Source organism: Pan paniscus, chromosome 10, assembly GCF_029289425.2.
Source record: "Pan paniscus chromosome 10, NHGRI_mPanPan1-v2.0_pri, whole genome shotgun sequence".
In the NCBI taxonomy this organism is placed as follows: Eukaryota; Metazoa; Chordata; class Mammalia; order Primates; family Hominidae; genus Pan; species Pan paniscus.
The window spans coordinates 78,323,518-78,348,632 of NC_073259.2; the positions used below are offsets into that span (position 1 = coordinate 78,323,518).

General features: G+C 33.2%; 1 protein-coding gene across 2 annotated transcripts in view; it reads left to right on the top strand.

Moving 5' to 3' along the window:
- Nucleotides 1-25,115, top strand: part of CNOT2 (CCR4-NOT transcription complex subunit 2) — a 112,287-nt gene that overhangs the window by 64,998 nt on the left and 22,174 nt on the right. For both annotated transcript variants that reach the window (XM_003808733.5, XM_034936220.2), the window contains exons 3-7: nucleotides 3,152-3,274; nucleotides 11,539-11,605; nucleotides 21,679-21,826; nucleotides 22,543-22,725; nucleotides 25,024-25,103. In XM_003808733.5, coding sequence (XP_003808781.1) covers nucleotides 3,152-3,274; nucleotides 11,539-11,605; nucleotides 21,679-21,826; nucleotides 22,543-22,725; nucleotides 25,024-25,103 — 601 coding nt within the window. The remainder of the gene's footprint in view (nucleotides 1-3,151; nucleotides 3,275-11,538; nucleotides 11,606-21,678; nucleotides 21,827-22,542; nucleotides 22,726-25,023; nucleotides 25,104-25,115) is intronic.

Below are 25,115 nucleotides of genomic sequence, written 5' to 3' on the forward strand. Positions count from 1 at the left end.
TTCCTACTAGTTCTGCCTCAGAGTATATCCTTTATTCAACTACTACTCACCACCCTATTAGGCCATCATTATCTATCACTGGCCTCCTAATGCATTTTCCTGCTTTCGTTTTATACCCTCTTTAGCCCATTCCTCATGGAGTAGCTAGGACCTTTAAAAAAAAAAAAAAAGCCAAATTAAGTTACTCTTAAGCTTCGCCTAAATCCTCTCTTGATTTCCCGTCTAACAAAGAATAAAATCCAAAGTCTCTCAGGCTCTCGAGGTGTACTATATGGTCTAGCCCCAACCAGTCTCTCTGACATGAGTTCCTACCCTTCACCACCTAAGTTCATGCTGCTTGAGCCATACCAGTGAGGGGTTTACTGACCCTCTGAACTGACTGCTTTTCCTTCAAGCATTTGCCTGGTCAGTTACTTCTCTGCTTGTTTTCGTCTCAGTTTTATGTTCCCTGATTATTTTTAAATACTTCCTACCCTGTTCCATCATTCTATGTAGAATAAAGGACGGGCACTTTAAAATTAAATAAATCTAGCTTTATGAAAAACCTGTGTTGTCTTTTTCTCTTGTGATTTTGCCATGGATTAGAATTGTCTCATACCAGCACCCATCTCTGGATGGGGGCTTGCATTCATGGGGGAGAGTAAAACACCCTTACCTCTCCCTCCCTCCATCCGTCTCTCTCTCTCTCACTCTCGTTTTGTTTTTTAATTATTTGCTGAAGTCATGTAAGAATAATTAGTATTGTCACTGATGTGTAATTTCTGTGCCAGAGCACACAAAACAGAAATTAAGCTTACGTTTGGTATATTTTCTCTCTTTCTCTCTCTCTCTCTCTCTCACACACACACACACACACACACACACAGTGACTCTTGAGAAAATCTGGTATTGATGGAAAAGGAACATTTCTTCATTTTCTTTCGTCTGGAACATATGTTTAATTTTGCCTTCAAACCAAACCTTTTTGCAAGATATTAAGCATAAAAATTTTAATTCTATACAATTAATTTCAATTTTAGAATTCTAGGAGTCTATAATGGTCTTGATGATAAGTGTTATACAAACAGTGTCAAAAGAAGAGTTTATCAATTTGAGCTTATTTATGTGTATAAAATTTGATGAGAGATGGCTTGATATTCACCTGAAACTTTATTGAATAATTATTGAATTATGCATTTTCCATGTTTATTCTTTCTTAGAATTAGAGCTCAATAGTAAAAGTTCTATAAAGATAATTAAATGTATCTTTAACTTTCAAAAAACAAACTTCTAAAATCTTATGTGTAGTGAATCTTAATTTGCAAGCTCTAAAGTGATTTTTTGCCACTGTTTCCTTTTTGAAATTACTCACTAAGAAACATCTGTTTTCCCCCTAGTAGGGACTACTTAGGGAGCTGGTGGATAGGCATGCGGGATCCTGGTCTGAAATAACAGAGTTACAGAATAGCATTCTGAGATTCACCAGGAGTCTGTTTCCCAAAAAAAGATTAAGTACCTGTGTTCTAATAAATTGTTAGACCCTTAAAAAATATCTTTGTATATTTCGCACCTCAAGCTATTACTTGCCTAAAAGCATATAGCAAAGTAATAGGTTAGCTGTCCTTAGACTTTATTTATACCTGACTGAATAGGTTTTCAGACCTCAGGAGGAAAGACAGTCAAATAATTAAGTTTCCTACATATTTAACAGGGAACTTAAAATATATAAGAAATATTAAACAGCATGGGTGCTTTCAACAGAGTTACACGTAAAGTTTGGCCTTCAAAGTCTGCAACATAGTTCACCACGTCTACTGATATGTAATAGTGACTACAGCATTTTTTGAAATGAGACATGGAAATTGTTCACTCATTTATAATGGAAGGAAATATTCTTAGTCATAATGAATGTACAAGACAGATATCAAATTTGAGATGAGTTTTCCCCAAAAATGTACTTGTGAAAAGACATAGTCACCTTGTATTCAAGTCTTTAAAATCTCTTTTCTCATTGACATTGGTTTACCTTGATTTTCAAAGTACTGTTAGGAGAAAGACACATTGACCTTAAATAACTTTAGTCAGTTAATAGTTTTGATAATTTTATAGAGGTCACATTTTAAAAATAATTAAAAATTAAAATTAGCACAGATTTTAATAATTACAGTTGGCCCTTCATACCCATGGGTTCTGCGTCTGTGGGTCAACCAGCCGCAGATTGAAAATGTTTGGGGAAAAATAATGGATGGTTGTGTCTGTACTGAACATGTACAGACTGTTTTTTCTTGTCATTATTCCCTGAACAATACAGTGACTATTTATATAGCATTTACATTGTATTAGATATTATAAGTAATCTAGAGATGATTTAAAGTATATGAAAGGATGTGTGTAGGTTATATGCAAATATTATAAACCATTTTATGTGAGAGAATTGAGCATCCGTGGATTTTATTTTTTAATCCATGAGGGGAGAGGTCCTAGAACCATTTCTTCACAGATAACAAGTGACAACAATTTATGTTGGTGTGAACTCAAAATTGCTAATGTTGGATGTTACAAAGACTGGAAAAACAAATGAATAAGCAGGTTATATCTTTGAAATAATAACTTTATACCAGTATGATCAATGAAAGATTGTACTTCAGTTACATGAGTGGGTACTTGCTTGAGATAAAATTCTAGTATGCCACTATATATGCACTGATTCAAAAAACGGTATATTTCAGTAAACTTAGATTGTAAGGAAAGAGGAATGCTTGGGAAAACAGATAACTGAGAAAATAAGGTGATGACAGATACACAAATGTGGAAGATGCATGTGAAGATTTTGAATAATTAAACCTAAACTTAATTTTTAAAAAATCTATGTATGGGAAAATGATATTTGCCATTTTTGAAGAGTAAGGTATACTTAGTTTTTTAAAAGGAAGTGGAATTGTTAAGATAGGCTTTATGTGATTCTCCTACTTTTAGGGTCTGGAAATAAACATCTAACACTTTATTGTTATAATCAGATTTATGACTTTATCACATGCGCCACTAGCCATTAGTTGATCAATTTCTGTATCTTAGCAATGCTCCCTTCATGTTCTGTTTTCCACATAGGAGTAAGGTAAAACTGAACATTTTCCAAAGTATTACCCCTGATAAAAGTAATATTTTTGTTTAGGTGACAAACAGCATGTTTGGTGCTTCAAGAAAGAAGTTTGTAGAGGGGGTCGACAGTGACTACCATGACGAAAACATGTACTACAGCCAGTCTTCTATGTTTCCACATCGGTCAGAAAAAGATGTAAGTTAATCAATTATGTTGTATTTTTTCAGCAATGTAAGTCTGTGTCTGGGTTCCTGAAAAACAGCATATCAAGTGCAGAATACTGTCTGTGGTTGAGTGACAATCTTTTCGGCACAGCGCTAGTCCCTTTGGTGCTTGTATCCTTTTGGGATACAAAGACAATGAATTTGTATTCTAATGGGGAAAATAAATATCCCATGATTCTCAAATTGGGATATGGTAATACTGTGATAGAAGTACTCAAAGACATGGAGTAAACATGGTATAACTTCTAGATCACTGATTTTGTTTGTTTGTTCAATATGGGAAATAACTTGTTTGATATTAAAACAAATGCAGATATAGAACAGAAAGCAGATTTACGCAGACTTGAAGATATAATGGCAAGCTGTAATAAAACTTTATGCTTATTGTGTCATCTAGCTGTAATTCTGGACCTCAGGTGTATCTCTACTCTGTTCAGCCATAGGGATACTACAATAGGAAAAATTTGGAAGAACTGTATTCAAAATGTGATGGATGATATAGAGATATGAATTAAATGCTTTGGAAGGCTAATAGTTCAATAATCCCATTTGGGATAAAAGGATTTAGAATGCAACCAAGTCATAATTAGCAAATTTATAAAATACTTAAAAATGAATGTAATTACTAAAATTCTGTTAAGCTACTTTAAATTATACACTATACTCTCTAGTCACACCAGTTGCATTCTTATACTGTGTACACCTGCCCAGCTTTTTTACCTTTCACACTTTATAAACTTGCTATGCCAAATCTCCTTATGTATAAAACAATCTACTCTAGCTATTAACCTAATGAGATTTATACTGATGTTTGAAGCATTTATAAAGTTCTAAGATATGGAACAAATGCCCTTGTTTTTCTTTGAAGTTGATCATTAGTAAATCACTTCCTTTGACTTTGCAGAATTTTGCAAATCAGCTTAACCTACTAGGTTTATGTTAGGATGTTTGTTATTCTGTTTTTGTATTTTCCTTTTTTATTTTGATTTGAACATTCTTGTGTCATTTTGGAAACAAACTATCAATGGCATTATTGGGCTTTTTTCAACTAATGTGTGTTGTGGCTTTGTTGATAATTAGTGTGTAGTTTAATAGCTTATGGAATAATGTCATCTAATTTTCTGTTATCTTATTGCGCTTTTAGCTATGTGCTATGTAACTTATAATTGAATTATTATTTACACAGGTTTCTATTTAAGTGTTGACCTTGTAAATAAAGAATTTGGGATATATTTTTGGTAGTATCGCCGCAGAAACGAAAATCTACAATTTGTGTGTATTGCTGTGATTATATAATGAAAGTTAAGTTTGCTTGGAAAATGTTAATGAAATATTTATTACTGATGAAATGCATTTATTCTAATTAGGAAGATAGGAAGCTTTCAGACTGAAATCTAAAAGTATATAAAGAGAATGAATGACAAAGAGATATATGTCTTCTCAAAAGCAGAAATACTATATGTCTACATTTTAAAATCAGAATTAGTATATATACTTACACACATACTCACAAATGTTGGCCACCATTCTGATCCAGTTGGTTGGCACAGAAGTAACAGAATGGTTTGATTCACAAAACCTTTTTTAAAAAAACATTAATTAAGAACATAGTATGGCATAGGAATTAAGAACTTGGACTCTAAAGCAATACAAATATGTGTGTTTGGATCCTGACTTTGCCTGTTAGCAAGAACTTCTCCAAGTCTCAGTTTCCTTTTCTGTAAAAATAGGAGTAATAATATATTAGCTACCTTATACATTGGCTGCTGTTGCTGTTACTTTTTTAAAATTACAAAATAGCACAGGTAAATTACACAAATTTTTAAAAATACACTTGAAGAAAAATTACCTATAATGCTATCAGAAATAATTGCTAAAATTCTAATTTTATGCTTTAAATATTTTTATTGAAAAATACACAATTATTTAAATCTTCTAGGTCATACAGACATATTTTCCATCAAAAAGTTTGTACCAGTTTTTACTGTAATCACCACTCTCCATGCCAACAAGAATACCAGCAATTACATTTAAGTCTTTGCTAATAGACAAGCTTATTGTTTTCATGTACATACAGTAAAACATCATTAATTTTACACACACACAGTGTGATGGGTCTTTTCCATATAGTTATTGGTCATTTGTATTTCTTCCTTTGTGTACCTTTTTTGTGTCATTTTCTATTTCTCTATTGAGATCTTAAGTCTTACTAGTTTGCATTCTCCATGTATTGAGGATAACAACCTCTTGTCATTCATTACAAATATTTTCCCAGTTTTTCACCTTTAATTCTTGGTATTTGTAGTATACGTATATTTGTCATTTTAATTAAATGTGATCCATCAGTCTTATTTTTAAATGGCTTCTGTTTTCGAGATCATACTTAGGAAGACATTTCCCAATTACTTTCTTATAATACTTTTATGTTTTGTTCTTCACATATAATTTATGTCCATTAGAAATGTGTTTTGGTTTAACCTGTGAATTGTAGGGTTCCAAATACTTTTTTTTTCTACAAGCTTATCCAATTGCACCGACACCATTTATGCTTTAAATCACGGGTCAGAAAACTTTCCCTTAAAGAACCAGATAGTAACTATTTTAGGCTTTGTGGACCAAGAAGCAAAATCAAGGATATATATAAAATCAAAACCTATTTTGTATAATAGGTCTTTATATAACCATCTGTAATGTAAAAACTTTCTTAGTTCATGTATCTTACAAAAACAGGCAGTGTGCTGGATTTGTCCTGCAGGAAATAATTTGCCCACCCCTGGGTTAGATCATTAATTTATGGCTAATTAAAATATCCCTTTATTATATGTGCTAGTGTCTCATACATTCTTGGGCCTGTTTCTAAGATCTTGTTCTGTTTACCATACTGATCCTGTGTCAGAACTACAACATAATTGAATTGCCATAGCTTTGTAGACCATTTTAACATCTTGGGTAAGAATCTTTGACATCCTTTCTTTAAAAAAATGGTTTTTGATTGTTGCACATTAATATCAATATAGATGGTTTTTCAGAAGGATATTTCTCCCTTTAATCTTGTTCTTTATGCGTTTTAATAGGGTTTTGCAGTTGCCATTTTCATTGCATTTTTCAGATTGGTTTTTACTGACCTATGGAATACTTTGTGTAGTTATTTTATAACAAACTGCCATGTAAAACTCTTTTATTAGTTTTTGGTGATTGAGAATGTAAGCCCTGGAAATCCTACTATGTAAGTTTTTATGTCAATTACCTGATTTGCTAGCTGTGTGTCTTAGGACATCAGTCTCTGTGTGTCTCAGTTTTCTCATCTGTAAAATAGGAACAATAGTACCTAGCTCATGAAGGATTTTTTTTTTAAGTGGGAGAATAGTTAGTGTTTGTGAGGGGGGCACTGAAGTGACTGCTGTAATTAAGACAGACTGTAGAAAATAGGTTAGCAATGAATATTGAAAACCTTTAAAATGTAAACATTCCTTGAGTCAGTCATATGTCTTTCCGTAAATTTGTACTTCAGCTGTAACCTGACATTCAGACAATATAATATAATGCCATACTTGTTTTTAATAAAAAATTTGAGTCTCAAGTGTTTAAGGAATTAAGTACATTGAGTATTACACTATTTTTCAAATGTTCCTTATGTAAGCTTAAGAATATTTTAATGAAAATTATTTGAAATACCTAGTAGATGCATATCATCAGTTACCTGATTCGTAAGCTACCCTGTTCTGTGACTTAATGACTATTTTATTTTACTGTCTGCCTCCTCCCTTGCCCCTTTTCTCTTTTGTTCTTGTTTGTTTGTTTGTTTGTTTTGGGGGATATTTTGAGACAGAATTTCGCTCTTGTTGCCCAGGCTGGAGTGTAATGGCGAATCTTGGCTCACAGCAACCTCCGCCTCCTGGGTTCAAGTGATTCTCCTGCTTCAGCCTTCTGAGTAGCTGGGATTACAGGCATGCATCACCACGCCCGGCTAATTTTTGTATTTTTAGTAGAAACGGGGTTTCTCCTTTTTGGTCAGGCCGGTCACGAACTCCTGACCTCAGGGGATCTGCCCTCCTCAGCCTCCCAAAGTGCTGGGATTACAGGTGTGAGCCACCGCGCCTGGCCTTGTTCTTTTTAATGTATTACCTTCTCATAGTTTTCTTTTTTTTGTGCCTGTTTGCTAGATTTCATTAGTTTCATGTTTTAAGTTATCCGTTTTCCAATTTTAAAGGTTCTTTAGCTTCTGTCTAGATCTGGAACTCTTATGTGTGTGCATGCATATGCTTTCTTCCTTTTTCTTTGTCTCTTTTTCTCTTTGTAGATATGGTACAGTTAAAAAGTCATAATTCATTTGTGGTTTTTGTCCTGGAATAATAACATAGTGCTAGGAATTATATTATCACCATAATTTTGAGTATATTATACAGAGTCTTTTAAAAATAATATTTTAAAACTTAAATATCATTTTTTAATTGCTGTCATGGTCATGGAATTTTTATTTAACAAAATTTTGTTGTATTTCCTTGCAACAATTTGTGGATTTGTTTGACATTCTGTATATTAAAGGATAAAGAAGTTCTGTGATGGGTTAGGGGAATAACCAGAATCACATTACTGTTTCTTCTAGTTGCTTCCTGGTTTTTATTGTTGTTGTTTGACTGCAGTGTGCATTGTAGATTTCTGAGAGATATGGAAGACCTGATTATTATGATGATTTTAGAGTGTGCTGTAACTTGTTGTTTTCAGCATTCTATTTATCTTTTTCTACCTTTTGCCACTCTTAAGAGCACAAGTTCTATGCCTTATTTTACCTGGAATTTGTGAAGATAAACTTTCTTTAGCCCCTTGGGCAAAAAGTTATATAAATTAAGGGTATTATTTAATACATTTCTCAAGAGTCTGAATGCCCCCTCTCACTCCTATTAATGAGAGTTCTGCAACTGAGGGGAAGATTAGATTATTAGCAGCTGCTGCTACCATTTATTGAGCACATACTATATGCCATATCTGATTTCATTTAACCTTCACTTCAGCTCTGTGAGGTAGGTAGTTATTTTCATTTTATAGGAAGGAAACCAAGTATTAGCTGTTCCATAGGTAAGTGGCAGAACCAGGATTCAAACCCAGATTATTTCTGACTCCAAAACTAGACTCTTTTTACTTGTGCTGCATCCCCTACCGTAATGTGTTTCTTGATCTAAAGTTTTATATTTTTCTAAGAAATTTACCTTTATATTATTAACTTTCAGAATTTAAAAAATATATACATTTTGTTTTCTGCTAGTAGTACTTACTGTTCTGTCAGAGTATATTTCTTGTGCATTTTCTATACTCATAAAAAGCATTTCTGTGACATTCACATTTCTTCACTGTGTATTAAATCCATTTTTAGCACCGATTTGTTTGATGAAATATTGCCTTCAGAATTTAAAAGTACAGGTTCTTAGGGATAGACTTTATAAGAAATTAGATATTTGCATTTTTGACACATTTTGAGGCAGTAATTTTAAGATATGTCTGTATAGCTGATCGATGCTTATTTTACATGAATGTGTTGAAGGTTACAAACTCTTAAATTTAACATTAAACTACTTTTATTATTCCTGTAAAGCTGTGTTTACTAACCACCTTCATGTAGTGGCACATAGAGAAAATTGTATTTAATATTACACACTGTGGTAAGTGAATCAGCCTACGGTTCTTGATCTCAAGTAATTGGCCTAGGGACCTACCACCTCTTTACCTTCATGCTCTGCTTCCCCTCCCTACTTACTCCCTCCTCCCATTTTGAGAGGGCAGGTAGATACCCAGGCATATCTGTAACTCATGGATATATAATCAGTGTGAGAAAGTAGACTAAAATGTGTGTTGTCTGGAGTTAACTATTCAATAAACATAAATATCTGATGAAAAATGTTTTAAGTGTTTTGTTTGACAATATTCACATTATGGATTGTTCTAAGTCATGCATTTATGTTGGCCAGCATCTTATATTTGCAGCCTTTAGAAACAACTGTACTTTTTCATTTATAGCTTATAATGACAGAAAATCATAGTTCTTAAGAATTTTATATAAATCTTTTACCTCCTTTTTTTGATGGTTGATTTGTATTACTATTAGGAAAACCAGATTTTAAGATATCAAGCATTATTTGGGATAAAGAAGGCCACTACATAATCATAAAAGAAAACTTACTAAAAAGGATAAAACTTCCTTTTTTATTTTTTAATTTTACTTTTAAGTTCCAGGATACGTGCGCACAACGTGCAGGTTTGTTACATAGGTATACATGTGCCATAAACCTTTTACCTTCTGGGATCAACTAAAGCTTTATTATATATTCTTGTTCTTGCAATTTAGAAATGAACTTTTAATATACCTACAAAATATTTTCAGTTAATGCAGTAACAGTAATCTATAATACCTAAGAAAAGAACTTATCAGGCATCTTTTGATCTGTTGGGTTATAATTGGGAAAGAATATATAGTTTAATTGTATAGATAAAGGATGTTAGTTTAATTATCTAGGTTGCACATCCTCTGGATTTGGGAGGGAATATTTATAAGGTTTGTTTTTTTTGTTGTTGTTTTAGAAAAATCACTACTGTCGTATTAATATTACTGTTTTCTTTAGAGTGGTGTATAACTCAGCCCTACCTCAAGAGTTACTGATGTGTACCATTGGTCTAAAACTATAGTATAAAAAATTTTGCAAACTTTAGTATAATTGAAACAACTTAGAATTTTGACATGAAAATAGTATGAAATGTATATTGTAAAACCTCTACCCTTTAAATGTTTTACCTCAGCACCACAAGACAGGGTGAGAAAATAGAAAAAAAACAAACAAAAATACATGTTTCACTTCTTGGTTTTTCTAACTGTGGTCAGTGTCAGCATGATTTTTCATCCCTGGAAACCACAGATCAGCCTCTGATAGTTCTCTCTTTTGTGAGTCTCCATTCACCTCCTTTTCCCATTATACCCCAGCTAGTCAACAGGACATAAAATAACTGTTACTTCTACCACCAGAATGCCTCTTATTTTTAGTCTCACTTCTGCTGTTGTCGTTTAGTATCTCAGCATATCCCATTTCTGCTATTAGAGTTATCTTCCCAAAACCCATTTTGATTGCCACCTTCTTGCTTAATATTATTTTTCTTTTTATTGCTATAGTTGGTAGCCATTCTTGTATGACATTTATTTCGCATTCTTCTATGCTGTAACATGGGTGAGCTTTATCTCCAAATAGAGATGAACTTTATCTCCTTTCATAGTTATCCTATCACCACTGTTTATGTTCTCTAATAATATTACAAATCTTTATTTTTTTTTAACAACTGGATACTGGGTTTTTGTGTTCAATTTTTAAATTTTTGTTCAATTTTTTTGAATTTCAATAGTTTTGGGGGTACAGGTGGTTTCTGATTACATTACTAACCTTTATTACACTTATACTCACTGCATATTCTTGAGGGAAGACCCCTTCATTGTATGTACCTAAATGTTACCACTCTATAGAGTATTCCTGATACCTTTGTGTAGCTCCAGTGATGTTTCATGTTTCCTTTAGAGCATTTACCACACTGTGCCTTAAAATATAATGAGTTGTATAATTCATTCTCTTTCCCCACTAGATTGTAAGCCCCTTGATGACATGGCTCATGTCTTAATTAGGATGTTTTGATGGTTGTCTAATATAAGACAGGAAATACACAAATATGCACACACACATATTTTCATTTACTCAGCTTCAGTATTTACTTTTGAGTATATAACACTGCTACATTCATTTCTATGAGGATATATAAAATGAATGTATGTTCTGTGAACATATCTTCAAATAATTTACATCTACAAGGAAAAAAAAATTGATAAAGTAAATTCAAAGGCATTGTACAAGTGCCATGAAGTTCACATCACAAATACATAAATTATATACCATGTCTATATAATTTTATTTTTTTAACTTGCTAAGTGAAATAGTAGTGCTGCTGTAACTCAAGTTAGTGTGACTTTTAGAAAACTTATAGTATTAAAAATTAATTTCATTTCTACAGTTTGGTTTTATCCAATTGTGATATTCTCTTAAGAAACATGGAATATATTATAGAATGTTTGTTTTATGTTTTTCTGAAGAATGAGAAAAAGTGTTAGATTTTCACATTTATGGTATGATTTACAGATTTGTGGAGTGTAAATGCAATGCTCTGCTCTGTTTTCTTTATGCTCTAATATAATTAATTTGTTTCTAGATGCTGGCATCACCATCTACATCAGGTCAGCTGTCTCAGTTTGGGGCAAGTTTATACGGGCAACAAAGTAAGAATTTTGTATTTATTCTGGGATACTTTATTTAAAGAGAAAAATAAGTAACTACCAAATAAAGAACAACCAGTACTTCCTTTGTGGGTTTATTGTATGACTTAAAAGGAAAAATGTTTAATTTTCAGTTTTATTTTACTTACATAGTAAAACCTCATTATTTCAGACCTTATTGATCCTATGGTTGCTATTACTTGGATATAGCATAGATTGAAATTTATTTCAACATCTTTTACATCTGTAAATTTTTTGCAGTATTTTTGAAGAATTTGCTAAACTAAAAATAGACACCCTCTGTGTTTTCAATTAAAGGAAGTTAAAAGCTTTTTTAGTTTATTTGATTGGCTACTGTGTGTGTGTGTGTGTGTGTGTGTGTGTGTGTGCGCGCACGCGCACGCCTGTTTATTAAGTAAACTCATTACTTAGCAGTTTGTAAAATGTTCTTTGTTTCACAAGTATTTCTTAAATATTTCTTCTTTTGCTTTAGCTCAGTCTGGATATAGAATCTAGATTTTTGACTCACAGTTTAATGCTTGTTCCGTTTTGCAGGCTTCTACTTCTATTTTTTTAAAGTGTTGTAATACTTTTAAAGCGCTTAGCACAGAACCTAGTGCATAGTAAGTGCTCAATAAATGTTAGCTATTATCACATAAAATTTTTATAAAACTAAACAATAAAATATCTTTATATTTTCTCAAATTAACTTCCCAAATTGTTAAATATTAGTATGATTTTATCATCTCTGTTAATGTCAGATCTGTTGATCTCCCATTTCTGTTAATGTAATCTCTGTTAATAGAAGAAGGGAATTAAAAGTGTTATAAATTCCCATCAGACATTATAGGATAATTGAATAACTGAAGAAGACATCTGATGACTATCCTAACCAGTTTCAAGTAAAAATCAATAATTTGATTTGGAACTCTCCCAGTATAATGAAAAGCAAAGTTTTGACAGGTATCAGAATAGTTTGTCATAACACTTTACCTTCCAAATTGATTCGAAGTGGGAGGATGAAACTAATTTTGTATACAAGCATGGTTTCCATTTACTTTTTTCTGTCTATCTTTTGTGGCTCTTCTCTTTTTTGCTATGGAACACAATTTTGTTAATATAGAATTAGTAGATAAAAGTTATTCTGTATTAACAGTTTCTCCAATTAAACCAAGAAACGTATTTCCAAAGCTTATTACATAAAAAAATTGTTTATCTACAAATATTTATCCTAGTTGTTGAAGGACTATTATTAGCTAGTAATTTATTCTGCTTACCCTGTGTTTTAGTGTGGCTTTCACCCTTCTGATAACCCTTACTATGGAAATATCTAGCTATTTTAAAGCTACCTTTTATTTCTTTAGAGCAACTGCAAAGAACTTACTTTACCTTTTGGAAGACCACCGTTTATCACAGCAGAAAGTAGATATGGATTGGAGAAAAATTGTATTTGAGAAACTAAGGTTATTTTGTAAAGGATAATGGCAATTACTATACTTATAATCAGCTATCTGGATTTTTTAAAATTCTGGTCTAATTTTTTTCACCTACAAATCTGAAATTCTAACTGGGCTAAGATATGGAATGGTTTATGTTTAAAATGCAGTTATATCATTGGTATGACAGACATTTATGTTTTTGTTTTTAAGGATATAACAAAGATTAATACATGAGAAAATTTATTTTCATTAGAAAAAGAATTTTTAAGGTACTTACTAGTTTAAAAAGAAGCCATGTATGGCAAACATTTTCCATTGGAGTTCAGTATATTAAATAACTATATTCCTGTAACATTGGTGAAGCAACATTTTGAATGTATGGCTTACTCTTTTAAAATGACATTTTAAGTGTTAGATAGAGTACAGAAAAATTGAATCTTAGATCAACTGGAACTGCAATGTTTCAGGTCAGGGTGTAATTATGTCTTTCCAAGATATCGATCTAGAAGCTATAACTAGTGGAAAAAGAAAGAGTCTAGGTTGCCAATTTCTATCTGTTAGGACAGACCTGAGAAGGCCAAATAGGTCATTCAGCTGGTAGGTAATCTGAACAAACACCTTGTCAGACAGCAGAACACAAGCTACCATGTGGGTCTTGAGGGTTAAGGTTTTAATAATTTAAGTCAGAATGACAAAACTTAAGGAACTGAGTTAAATGAAGGATGGAGAGATAAGGAATTAGTAGGTGAGTGTAGATTAGAGATGTTATTCTTATGGCAACTTACTGTAATTGCACATTGAGATTGGTGTAACTAAAAGTTCGTTTCCCAAGTGCATTGAGTACCACTATTAATTCTGTTCAGTTGGCAAACTTTTATTGTAATTTGTGCCATTAAAAATGTGAGATCTACTATCTATTGTATGTTCTTGATGGTTAGAAAGGTTAGAGGTGGAAGAGATATAGAAGGAAGAGTGCCCTCTCTAGAAGTAAGAGTCACTGAGATTAAACAAGAAAGGGAGTTTGTCTTGGAATAGATACAGAAGTGCTTAAACTTAGATTTGGCTAGATTTGGGTGGAAGTGATTATGCAGTGCCATGAGGTAGCCAGAAAATGCTGGAACCAGAGACCTGTATGGTCTTCAGTTCTAGTATAGTATGATTGTATCCAAATATGTAAATAATTGGACTTCTCATCCAATAATTCACGTGAATACTGTACATGGAATGATAACTATAGAAACCAATGAACATACTCTTGTATTCAAGTTGCATAATGTTTCCTATTTGTTATATTTGAGTGTGTGATAAGCTTTCAGGTGAATTAAGTCCTCACTTAACATAAGTTTTTTGAAACTGCGACTTGAAGCAAAACTACATATAACAAAACCAATTTTTTGTTCTCATCAACATTACAATGGAATGAAGTTGAATGAAACAACACTATTCAAGGACCTGCTGTATGTATTTTTGCCTGAAATCACAGTTTCCAAGAATGATCAGTGGCATTAAGTGAAGACTTACTGTATACCTTATAAGCTTCAAGACCCATGAGCTCCCTTAAGCTGTCTCCTAGATTAGAATCAACAGGGAACCAGGAATTAATTTCTCCTGGATAGTCAAAGCATTGGAATTAAGTGGTTGATAGTTGCATTTACCTTTTCTTAGTTACCAACAGGATCTAGGACCTTGTAAGATTGGAGAAAAAGGAAACTGTCATTTACTGAGTGCTTTCTGTGTGCATATTATCTTATAGGCACCTAGCTTAGCAAAATATCTGGGTGAATTCATTATACAAATTTGTGTCTGAATTCTCAGAGGACCCAGGCATCTAGATGGAAGAAGAGCTAAGTCTGTCAGAATTTCTAAGTTCTGGACTCCTAGCTTGAGAACAATGACATAGTCTCATGCTTCCAGCAGACATTTCTTTGGCCTCCTGCTTTAAGAACACCTATGTGAAAGCTACTTGTTTCATAGAGAACCCAGAGCACAGGTGGGGTGGTTCAGAAGTGATGCTATCAGCTATGTAAATAGGTGGACATATTTTGGTTGCTTTCGGAAATTGTAGGACCATCGAACAGATACTAAATGCTTAGTAATAAGTACAGAGTGCTCTAGGATTTCTTGCTCTTTTGAACACATGTTTTATAGTTGGGGAAGATAGGACATATTTATATGTAAAATATTAAATAACAGCCTATGATGCTAACACATAGATTAAAAGATACCATGTGCAGAATGGTGTAGACAGACTTTCAGGGAGCAAATTCTGTCTATACCATTCTCCTTGAGAACCAAAAAAAAAGGGAAGCTATAGTGGTATGGAAAAACTTCAAAAAGCAGGTAGGAATTAAAGTTGACAAATACTTAATGGGTCCCTACCATACATGTTGTGCCATTCTAGATACTGCAGATGTGTGGTAGAAGAGATCATCCTCATTTATGCCATCTCTGCGTAGTGTACCTACTGCTATGGTGTTGCTGCATTATTTATTGCATGTCCTCATTGCCTTTGTATCCTCTGTACCTTGCATATGACAAGCACTCAGTAAATCTTGAATGCATGATGAACAAGAAGCAGTCTCATATAATCTAGTAGGATAAGTACACAAATGATTTTACTATGTAGTAGAATAAGAAATTCAAGGTTATTTGGATGTTTCAGACGAGATAGGGCACATTCAGGATGGTACGGCTGTAGACTATTTGGATATTTCAAAGACAGGAGTAATCAAATATCTTGGAAAATGATTAGGAAAAGAATTTACTGATGAGATTATATTTGAGATTAGCATTGAACAGACTGTGAGTAAAGTTGTTTTAGCAGTGGGAATAACATCCACAGCATGGGATAGATTTAGGAATGGCCTACTTTATCAAGACAGGAGACACCTGTTAGGCTGTTATATTGATTTCAGCAAGAAGTACAGTCTTCACATTTCTGAGAGATTTATTTCAAGATCATTGCTACTTTTAAAGTTCAAGAACACAGCTATAGAATAACATTTTCCACCATAAAACATCCTTTTTGTGTGTGTGAAAACCATCACTTCATTAGACTATCTTATTTTATCTTCACTTTTGGTACCACCTGTTGGCTTTCTTTTCATAAGTATGACACACACACACACACACACACACACACAGAGCTAATATTTATTGAATATTATCTACTGTGTATCAGATGCGATTTTAAGTATTTATGTGAATTAACTCATTTAACCTTCACAGCAGCTCCACAAGAGTTTAAGGAATTTGCTCAAGGTTACACAGATTATAAGTAGTAGAACCAGGATTATATTACTTTGTAAGAGTAACTATGTGAACATGAGCTGAAAACATCAGTTTCTTTGATACCTGAATGCCATGACCCTAGAAAGCCATTTGTACATAGTAGAAACTACCAGTGTTAAATCCACAGGTGCCAAGAATCTGTTGAATTAAGACATTGTGATAGAATGTATTCATTCTAATAATTATGTATTTATTGGGTGCCTACAATGAATGAGGTATTATTTCAAGATATAAGTAAGAATATAGCAAATAACAAATGTCCTGTTTTTATGGAGAGAGAGAGAGAATGTTAGTAATACTGCAGCAGTCCAGGCAAAAAAAAATGGGATGACTTGGACTAGTGGAGGTGTTGAGAAGTGATCAGATTTGGTACATTTTGTAGATAGAGCTAACAGGACTTGATGATGTAGGAGTGAAAGAAAGGGATCAAGAATGATTTCTAAGGTTTCCGACCTGCAAACCTTTGTGAATGAGTGCCACTAATCTAGAGCAGAAATTTAGGTTGAGGAAGTGTAGAGTGTACTTGGGAGATCCACACAGCTATTCCACAGGTAAAGATTCTGTGGCACTCCTCTAAAGATCCAGCCAGATGTTGAGACTCTCAGCTGATTCGATCACAGCAGCCACTTCTCATAGTTGTGGAAGCCACTTAGCTCCATCCATGTTTCTTGTCTTATACATTCTTAGCACCTAGAAGGCAAAGCCTGTTCCTCCGCCAGGTGTATAACTTGTCCTCATTTTCATATATCTCATCATTCTCTCAGACTGAACTATTGTAACATTTATACCCACCTGACTCTCCACCACTGCCACCACCAAACACCTGGCTGAGTCTCATACGTTATTTAATTCATATACTATCTTCTATCTCCTCCAGGAAAATTTTTCTGCTTCCAGACTCACTCTATTCCCAAGTCTGAGTTAGTGTGGTCCCTCCTACAAGCAGTCAAGCACTCTATGTCTACTGCATGTAAACACCTTGGTCATAGCACTTATTTATTTTTAAGTAGTCTTTTATATCTCTAGAACAAGAGAAGGGAAAGTATTCTTGCTGAGGAGTTAGATATGAGTAGTAAAGGACAGATTTGAGGAAAGGAATAGAGAAAGAAGAAAGAAGATTATAAATCAGATATGTAGTGTGTAAACAGAGTAAAATGCTTAAGGTTAGAAAACATCTTTGGGTCTTGACAGAATTTTAATACTCTAGAACAGTGGTTCTCAACCCTGACTGCACCCATGGAAACACCTGGGGAATTTTTAAAATTCCACTGCCATGATTGCCCAAAATCACAATTGCTGGAGAGGAGACCCAGACATTAAAGTTCCCTGGATGATGCAAACATTATTAACTACCATTAAAAAATGGAAAATGATATTGGTTGCAAAAAAGGCATTGAAATAGGAGTCAAGAAATTGGATCATTGTCTTTAATGCCTCATTACTTGTGATCTTGAGCAAGTCACTTAATGCCTAGTGTGAATTCTTTATCTGTAACCTACTTGGATAATCTCTGGAGTCTTTTCTATTCTAAAATACTTTGAATTTAATGAAGAAAATTGCATAAGGAAATAATTTTACAGGAATCATTAACCAGCTAAGTGCAAGACAGGTTGAAGGTAAGAAACCATTGAGATAAAGCACCATTTATGTTGTCCTATTTAGTATGGGCATGCCAGTGAGTTCCTAGAGGAAGCCGGCTGCTTTGCAAATGGAAAAGGGGACACTTTAAGGCATCAGTTAAGGACTACTCTCTCCTGCCCCTATAAAGATTTTAGGGGACTTTATTTAAGTATGAATATTCAGGGATTTGGTTGCTATGATTTTATTTTTTTCATGTAACTTAATATTTTTTATTTCTAGCAAAAAATTGAATAAAGAATGACGTATTTTGCCATAAGTGTTTAAGGGATGTGCTGTTAATCAGTTTGTGCAGTGGAAATAATTAATGGAATAATTTCTTAGATCATATTCTTTAAGGGTTTCTGAAAAATGATCAATAAGGAATTTGACTAACACTCTGCCAGATAAGAGGTAGGAATCTATTTAGAATGTGTTTGTATAGTCCTCCTAATATTGTGTTGTTATTATCAATTGTTAGATTGAAAGAAAAATTTGACTCAAAATTATAACCTTTTAAACTTTTTTTAAAATTTGTTTTTATTCTTTGTAAAAAGGTGATAACCTTTTTTATAAGATGATTATAAGAAGGAAGTGAGAGGAAGTAGTATAGTGCTTTGTTGATAAGTGCCCAATAAATTTTAATTTTACTGTCCTTCCAGTCACCTGCTCATATACAAGCTCATTTATACATATTTATATTTTTGCCTGTTTTAGTTTTTTTATGCCAAGAAAAACTCCTTGAGTTCTTCCCATTTTTCTTTTTTTTTCTTTTTTTCAGTTGTATGTCCTATTCTTGGCATAATATTTTAGAGATGATTTTTCTGTGATTGTTTCTAATTATACTAGTGAGAGATTAGATTTTTTTCCCCTTGACCCTGTTCAGTTGTGTTAGTTTGACTCAAGCAACTCAAAGTTAATGACTTAGTATATTTAGTTTCCAAAAAACAAATCTTTATATATACCTTTCCAGTGCCATTCTTTATGTTTTAAAGAAATTCAGTTTTTTAAATAAATTTAAAGTAACAATTATTAAGTATTCAGGGGTTGATGATCCAATTTGAAGTGATGTATTCTTTTTTTATCTTTTTATACTACTTCAACAAAATTAAACTTAGACTTTTTGAATTTATTAGCTGTTTTTGTGAAGATTTAGAAAGCTAAAATTAAACACTGAAAGTAAGTTACTTTATTCCATACGGTCTCTGTCCACTTTTAGCACTAAAATCAGTTCAAGGATGCCAATCCCTAATTGGCCAAATAGCCTTACCATTCTTGTTTTCTTCTCCAAATTTGTTTTTTTGCTGGTCAGATAACTTCCAATCTCTAAAATATTCCTGAAATTATAAATTTTTATGATACAGCATAGAATAATATGTATGTGGAGACTTGAAGGAGTCAAATCTCAATGAGCCTTTTGTAGGGCTTAACGATTGTTAAAAGGGGGCCAAAAGGGCACTAATTTTTGGAAAGTGTATGTTTGTTTATGGTGGTGAATGTGTAGAGAGGGTGAAAAGTAAAGGAAAAGCAGAACAAGAAGAAAGAAAACTGATAGGTATGAAGATGAGAGAGAAAGAAAATCGAAGAGAGCAAGACGTGGAGATTTAGAAAGAAGGTTGAGGGAAACATATTCAAAAGGGAAAAAGAAAGCAGGGGGAAAATACATTAGAGGTGTTGAAATTAGTAGGCACTCACAGGGGTGCTAATCGAGAGTTCTGTTGGGCTCCTGTCATGCTGCTATTAAAGAGCATTAGGAGCTAAGAGATCTAAATTCTAGTCCTAGTTCTTTGTGTTGCCGTGGAGAAGTCAGTTAACTTACATGAGGCTCAGGTTCCTTACCTGTCTGTAAAGTGGGAACATTGAACTAGGTGATCTTTAAGATCCCTTCCGGCTCTAAAATTGTTTGACATTATCTTGGTGGTCAGTAACTGTGAGAAACACATTCCTGAGGAAAATTTGCAGCTATAGTTGACTTCAGGACAGCATGTTTAGGGAGTAGAATGTAAGCTCCCTGAGGGTAGGGGCCTTTTCTGTTGTGTTCACTGCCATATCCCCAGCAGCTAGCACAATGTGTGTTACATAGTAGGCATTCATTAAATGTTTGTTGAATGAATGATGTGAAAAGTATCATGTTGATGGTTTGTTACGAGCACACCTAGAAAGCCTCAAAGAAAAATGGTGTGCTTTAGGGAGGGAAAAGACAGATTTCTTCTGAAGAAATCTTAAGCAAGCTGATTTTTAATCCTTATTCTTCCTTATTTTGTCCCAGATTCAAAGAAAGTGGCTTCAGCTAGGGACATTCTCATAGTCACAAAACTTACGGTGACTGTAGACATACATAAAAGTGTACATGTAATCTAGGCCAGTTCCCTTAAAGTATCTTACAGAAAGGCAGGACCAAGCTTGGGTCTCCATGGAACCTGAGTGAAAAGTATATACATGGAATATATTAGTTATATTGAATTAGATTGATTGGATTAAAATTCATTCAGTTGAGAGGCACAGTTAGTCTACAAGCTGAGATACAGGCTGCCAAATTTAAGATAACGATCAGTGAGATACTCGCTAACCACTCCTATCCCTAGGTTAGAAGGTGAAACATTATTATGTCAAAGGATAAAATCACCTTAAATCCCTAGCACTGAAGTCATCTACTTACTGATTAGCTCTCACTCTATCTTATCACTTTTATTTAATCTCCAGTTCAGAATAAGTTTGGTTGATGAAGCAGACTAGAAGTAGAAAGCACTAAAAAGTGTGGGTCAGGAAGATGGAGGAAAGGGAGAGGAATTCGTAGACAGATATAACAGTGTAAGTGATAGCTGTACTTCTTGACTTTGAAGCATAAAAGGGAAAAAAATAAACGTATGCTGTCTATGATAATTATCCTGGATTATTAAAAAATTTATAATTCCTATGATCTGAATAAAATCTCAGGAAATATACATTTCTAAAAAAAGTTTATCCACAGTGGTTTTGTTTGTTTGTTTCGTATGAGAATGATAAAACTCTTAGCAGTCTGTAAAAAAAAAAAAAAACCTATTAGAATGTATAGTCCATCCCCACACCTGGCTCCAGGGGTACTAGATAAATACAGGGGCATTATATTTTGACGTCTTTTTAAATGTTTTAAAATTTTGTCTTTTATAGCTATATCAGTTTGAGTTTTTTTTAACAGTTGCTGGCATTTTATGTTGCATTTGTAAAAACAGTAATGTTGAGAAATATGTATAAATAGTAAATTGGCTTTTTCTAAAATATATTTTTAAAGGATCACATACAATTAAAGCTACTTCAGCAAAGCGGGGTTAAATGTCTTTCTGTATACATTAGTTGTGAATAAAGACATAAAAACACATTACTGCAAAATTTCATAATGGCCTCTTTGTATATACACATGTACATATATGCAAATAGGCCTTTAAGAAATTTTAGAGCAATATCCATTCATAATATTGTAACTTGTTAGTCATTGACATACTTCATAATGAAATCGAAATATGAAAAATAGGAATATGAAAGAAATATCCATTCATAATATTAAATTTCAGACTGGAACATATTTTTTGTTAAAATCAGAGTTTATTTGGAGTGAATCGAATATATCCATTTAAAATTTGCGTACTATGTTAGATCATTAAAAGTGTCTTAAATCGCCAACTCCAGAAGATGGATAACAATTTCATTCCTGATGGCAATGAATTTCCTTCTTCTGAATTTTTTTATTAGGTGCACTAGGCCTTCCAATGAGGGGGATGAGCAACAATACCCCTCAGTTAAATCGCAGCTTATCACAAGGCACTCAGTTACCGAGCCACGTCACGCCAACAACAGGGGTACCAACAATGTCACTTCACACGCCTCCATCTCCAAGCAGGTATTTATTGATGGACCAGAATATTTTTCAAAATGTATCTTGGTAGAGTAAACAAACTTTTAGTTTTTTAATAAGGTAATTAATTACTTGATTTTCTGGTTCAGTGCCTTTCACTGAGGAAGAAAATACCTATGCTCTTTTTATTTCAGTGCAAATTGTTAAGTACAGTACAAGTGGTTTTTATACTGCAGCTCGCATACTGGTTGTCAGTGGGGTGGATATCAAGGGTTAATCATTTCCTGGGGAGCTTTTTCAAAAGGCACCTGTCTTCCTCAAAGGAATATGTGCAATTTAAAATTCCTCCCCAGATGATTGTGATCATTGCTCCCTCGCCACACATCCATTGCTCTAATGAGCATAAAGTAAAACAGATGACATAGACTATACATTTAGTATGCAGAGGATAGAACGATATGCCTTTGAAATGAAATTATTCTAAATATGTGTGTGAAATACATTTATATTTTATGTCACAGTCACACCAGTAGTTCTCTCATCTTAGATACCACCTTTTATCAGTTGCACTATAATTTGCCCTTTATTGTTTGATTACTTTTTCTTTTCAAAAAGCTAGAATGACTAAAGAATTAATAAAAATTAGAACTGCAATTTGAAAGTATATTTGAGATTCTGGGGTTGGACCAATTGATTATTTATAGAGAATTTTAATGAGTGATTGTAGAGAGCTTATTTAGTATAATGGACTTCTTTTTCAGGGGTATTTTGCCTATGAATCCTAGGAATATGATGAACCACTCCCAGGTTGGTCAGGGCATTGGAATTCCTAGCAGGACAAATAGCATGAGCAGTTCAGGGTTAGGTAGCCCCAACAGAAGCTCGCCAAGCATAATATGTATGCCAAAGCAGCAGCCTTCTCGACAGCCTTTTACTGTGAACAGGTAAGATGTTTATTGATACTGTGTATAATTGTCTTTCTGGGTATACTCAGATTTGCCTTTTCATATTTTCACTTTGTTCTTGAGGTGTGGCTTCTCTCTAATAAGTGTGTTTCATCATGCATTTATGTCCAAAGATTCTGTTACCCATCACAAAACGATACGTTTTCTTGAAAATCAGGTTGATTTTGGAAAGCACATTAAAACATTTTGTTGTTGTGGTTGTTAGAAAAGGATTGTTCTTGGATTCGCCACCAGGCAAATTTTGGTTGATATGTCCTCTCTTTATAAAATAAGTTGATTACCTGTGTGGTAAGAGTTCTAGGTTTATGAATAGAACTGGAGACATGTTTGACTATTACTACTTTGCTTTAGTTATACTTTGAGTACCTTCTCAAGTAAGATTTGGTTTTGTGCATTGGCGACTTACCAACAAAAGACTTTTTATCACATCTATAGTATTTGAAAACCGTATCATGTTTAGGGATTCAAAACAAAAAAACGGGTTTTTGTACTTTTTCACTTCTCTTTGTACTGTCTGTTGCATATACTTTGCGAATAAGAGGAGTTACTCATTTTGTTAGGATTTTCAAGCTGTTTGGGTAATTTGTATGAGAATTATGTCTGAAATATAACACTTTCTTGCAAAAGTAGTATTTAAGCTTGATTGCCTACATGTATATATATGTATTTTTTAAATGGAGAAATGTAGGGGCAAAACTACCTTGATCTAGTTGTTATCATCATACCTATTTGATTCACTTTATTCTGTCTAGTGAAATCTGAATTAAAATAGGTTTAGCACATTTACTGTTTAATCCTCATTCCATAAACTCCAGGTTTTGCTTTTATTTAGATATCTATAATTTTACTGCTCTTTTAAATTTTAAAAAAGTTATTTGTGAAGGGTTATCAAAATTCTCATCTCCTTGATACCTTTCTAACCTTATATCTTTATCATAACTTTATCATATCTTTGTGCGTTCTCATAGTATTGGGCATTGAATGTATAAATTTTTACCTTTCCATAGTTTTTCACATTTTGTTTTTAAAATACACTTTGCTTAAATTGTCAATGTAACATGGATCTCTGAAACCCTGCTTATTTCTACTATTGACAGATTGTATTTATTATAAATTGTTTTCATCTCTGAGCACTTATTCCATGTTTGATGGTACCTGTAATAGCATCAGCAATTCTAATATGCTATTAAACAAAAATTTCCATTGACTTTCTGGCTCTTCTCTAGAGTGTTTGTTCTTCTGTCAGCTGCATGTTTTATCAAAAAATTATTTCACTATAGGTTTATAGATTTAGTCAAAACCCAAAAAACCCTGTCATCTTCATACAGATTAACCCCGCTTACAGCATTGATAACACTAAGTGCCTTTTATCAGAAGAATATATGACGTTAAAGACATGTGGTTTCACTATAGAATCTGCATTAACAATTCCTGTTGACACTCTTAATTATTTGGCCTTGCTCTAAGTTCAGCCTTATTTTTTTTTTTTTTCTTCACATGCTTAGTCTTGTACAAAAAAGGGAGGGAGGCAATTGTAACTATTTACGAAATACCAGTTGTGTATTAATTTAAAATTGGGGACACCATAGACTGTATTTTCTTTTAAGTATATGAAAGGTAAACTATATTTAGATAAGAATGATGTATTTTTGAGCACTGGATTCAATTTTAAAACGCACCATTCAATTCAGGTCACTACATATTTATTGAATGTCTATTATGTCTTCCTGAACACTAAAGGGCAGAGGACACAGAGAGGAGTTTAACATGGGAGGAGTATGACATAAACTCCTCTGTCCATGAGGAGTTTATATTCTAGTTGGGAAGATGAATACTGTATGAGAGAAGATCTATTATGAAAAGTAATATTTGCAAGCTTTACCCGTAAAGAAGAAAAACAACTATTTAGCAAGAATAATCTTAACACTAACCTGCATATTTTTGAGGTTAGGTAATTCAGGTATCCTGGAAGTTGGCTCTTCAAGTAGACAAAATGGTGCCCTGAATCGGTTTTCCTCAAGGTTCATATATAAATTTTTGAGTTTTTGTTTTTTAACTAATCTGCCTAAAATTTTCTGGTTCTCATTTGTTCATGGAAGGACTTTAGAGAAGTTTTCAAGTAAAGATAAAGAATAGATTCAGAAAAATAATATTAGTGTTGGTTTTGAAACATATTGTTATTTTATATGAAGAGACCAAAAATACACACTTCTGTTTTTCTTCATCTGAAAGTTAGTGTTCTTACTGTATATCTAAAACTATTTTCTATGTACCCAGTATGTCTGGATTTGGAATGAACAGGAATCAGGCATTTGGAATGAATAACTCCTTATCAAGTAACATTTTTAATGGAACAGGTAAGCTTATTC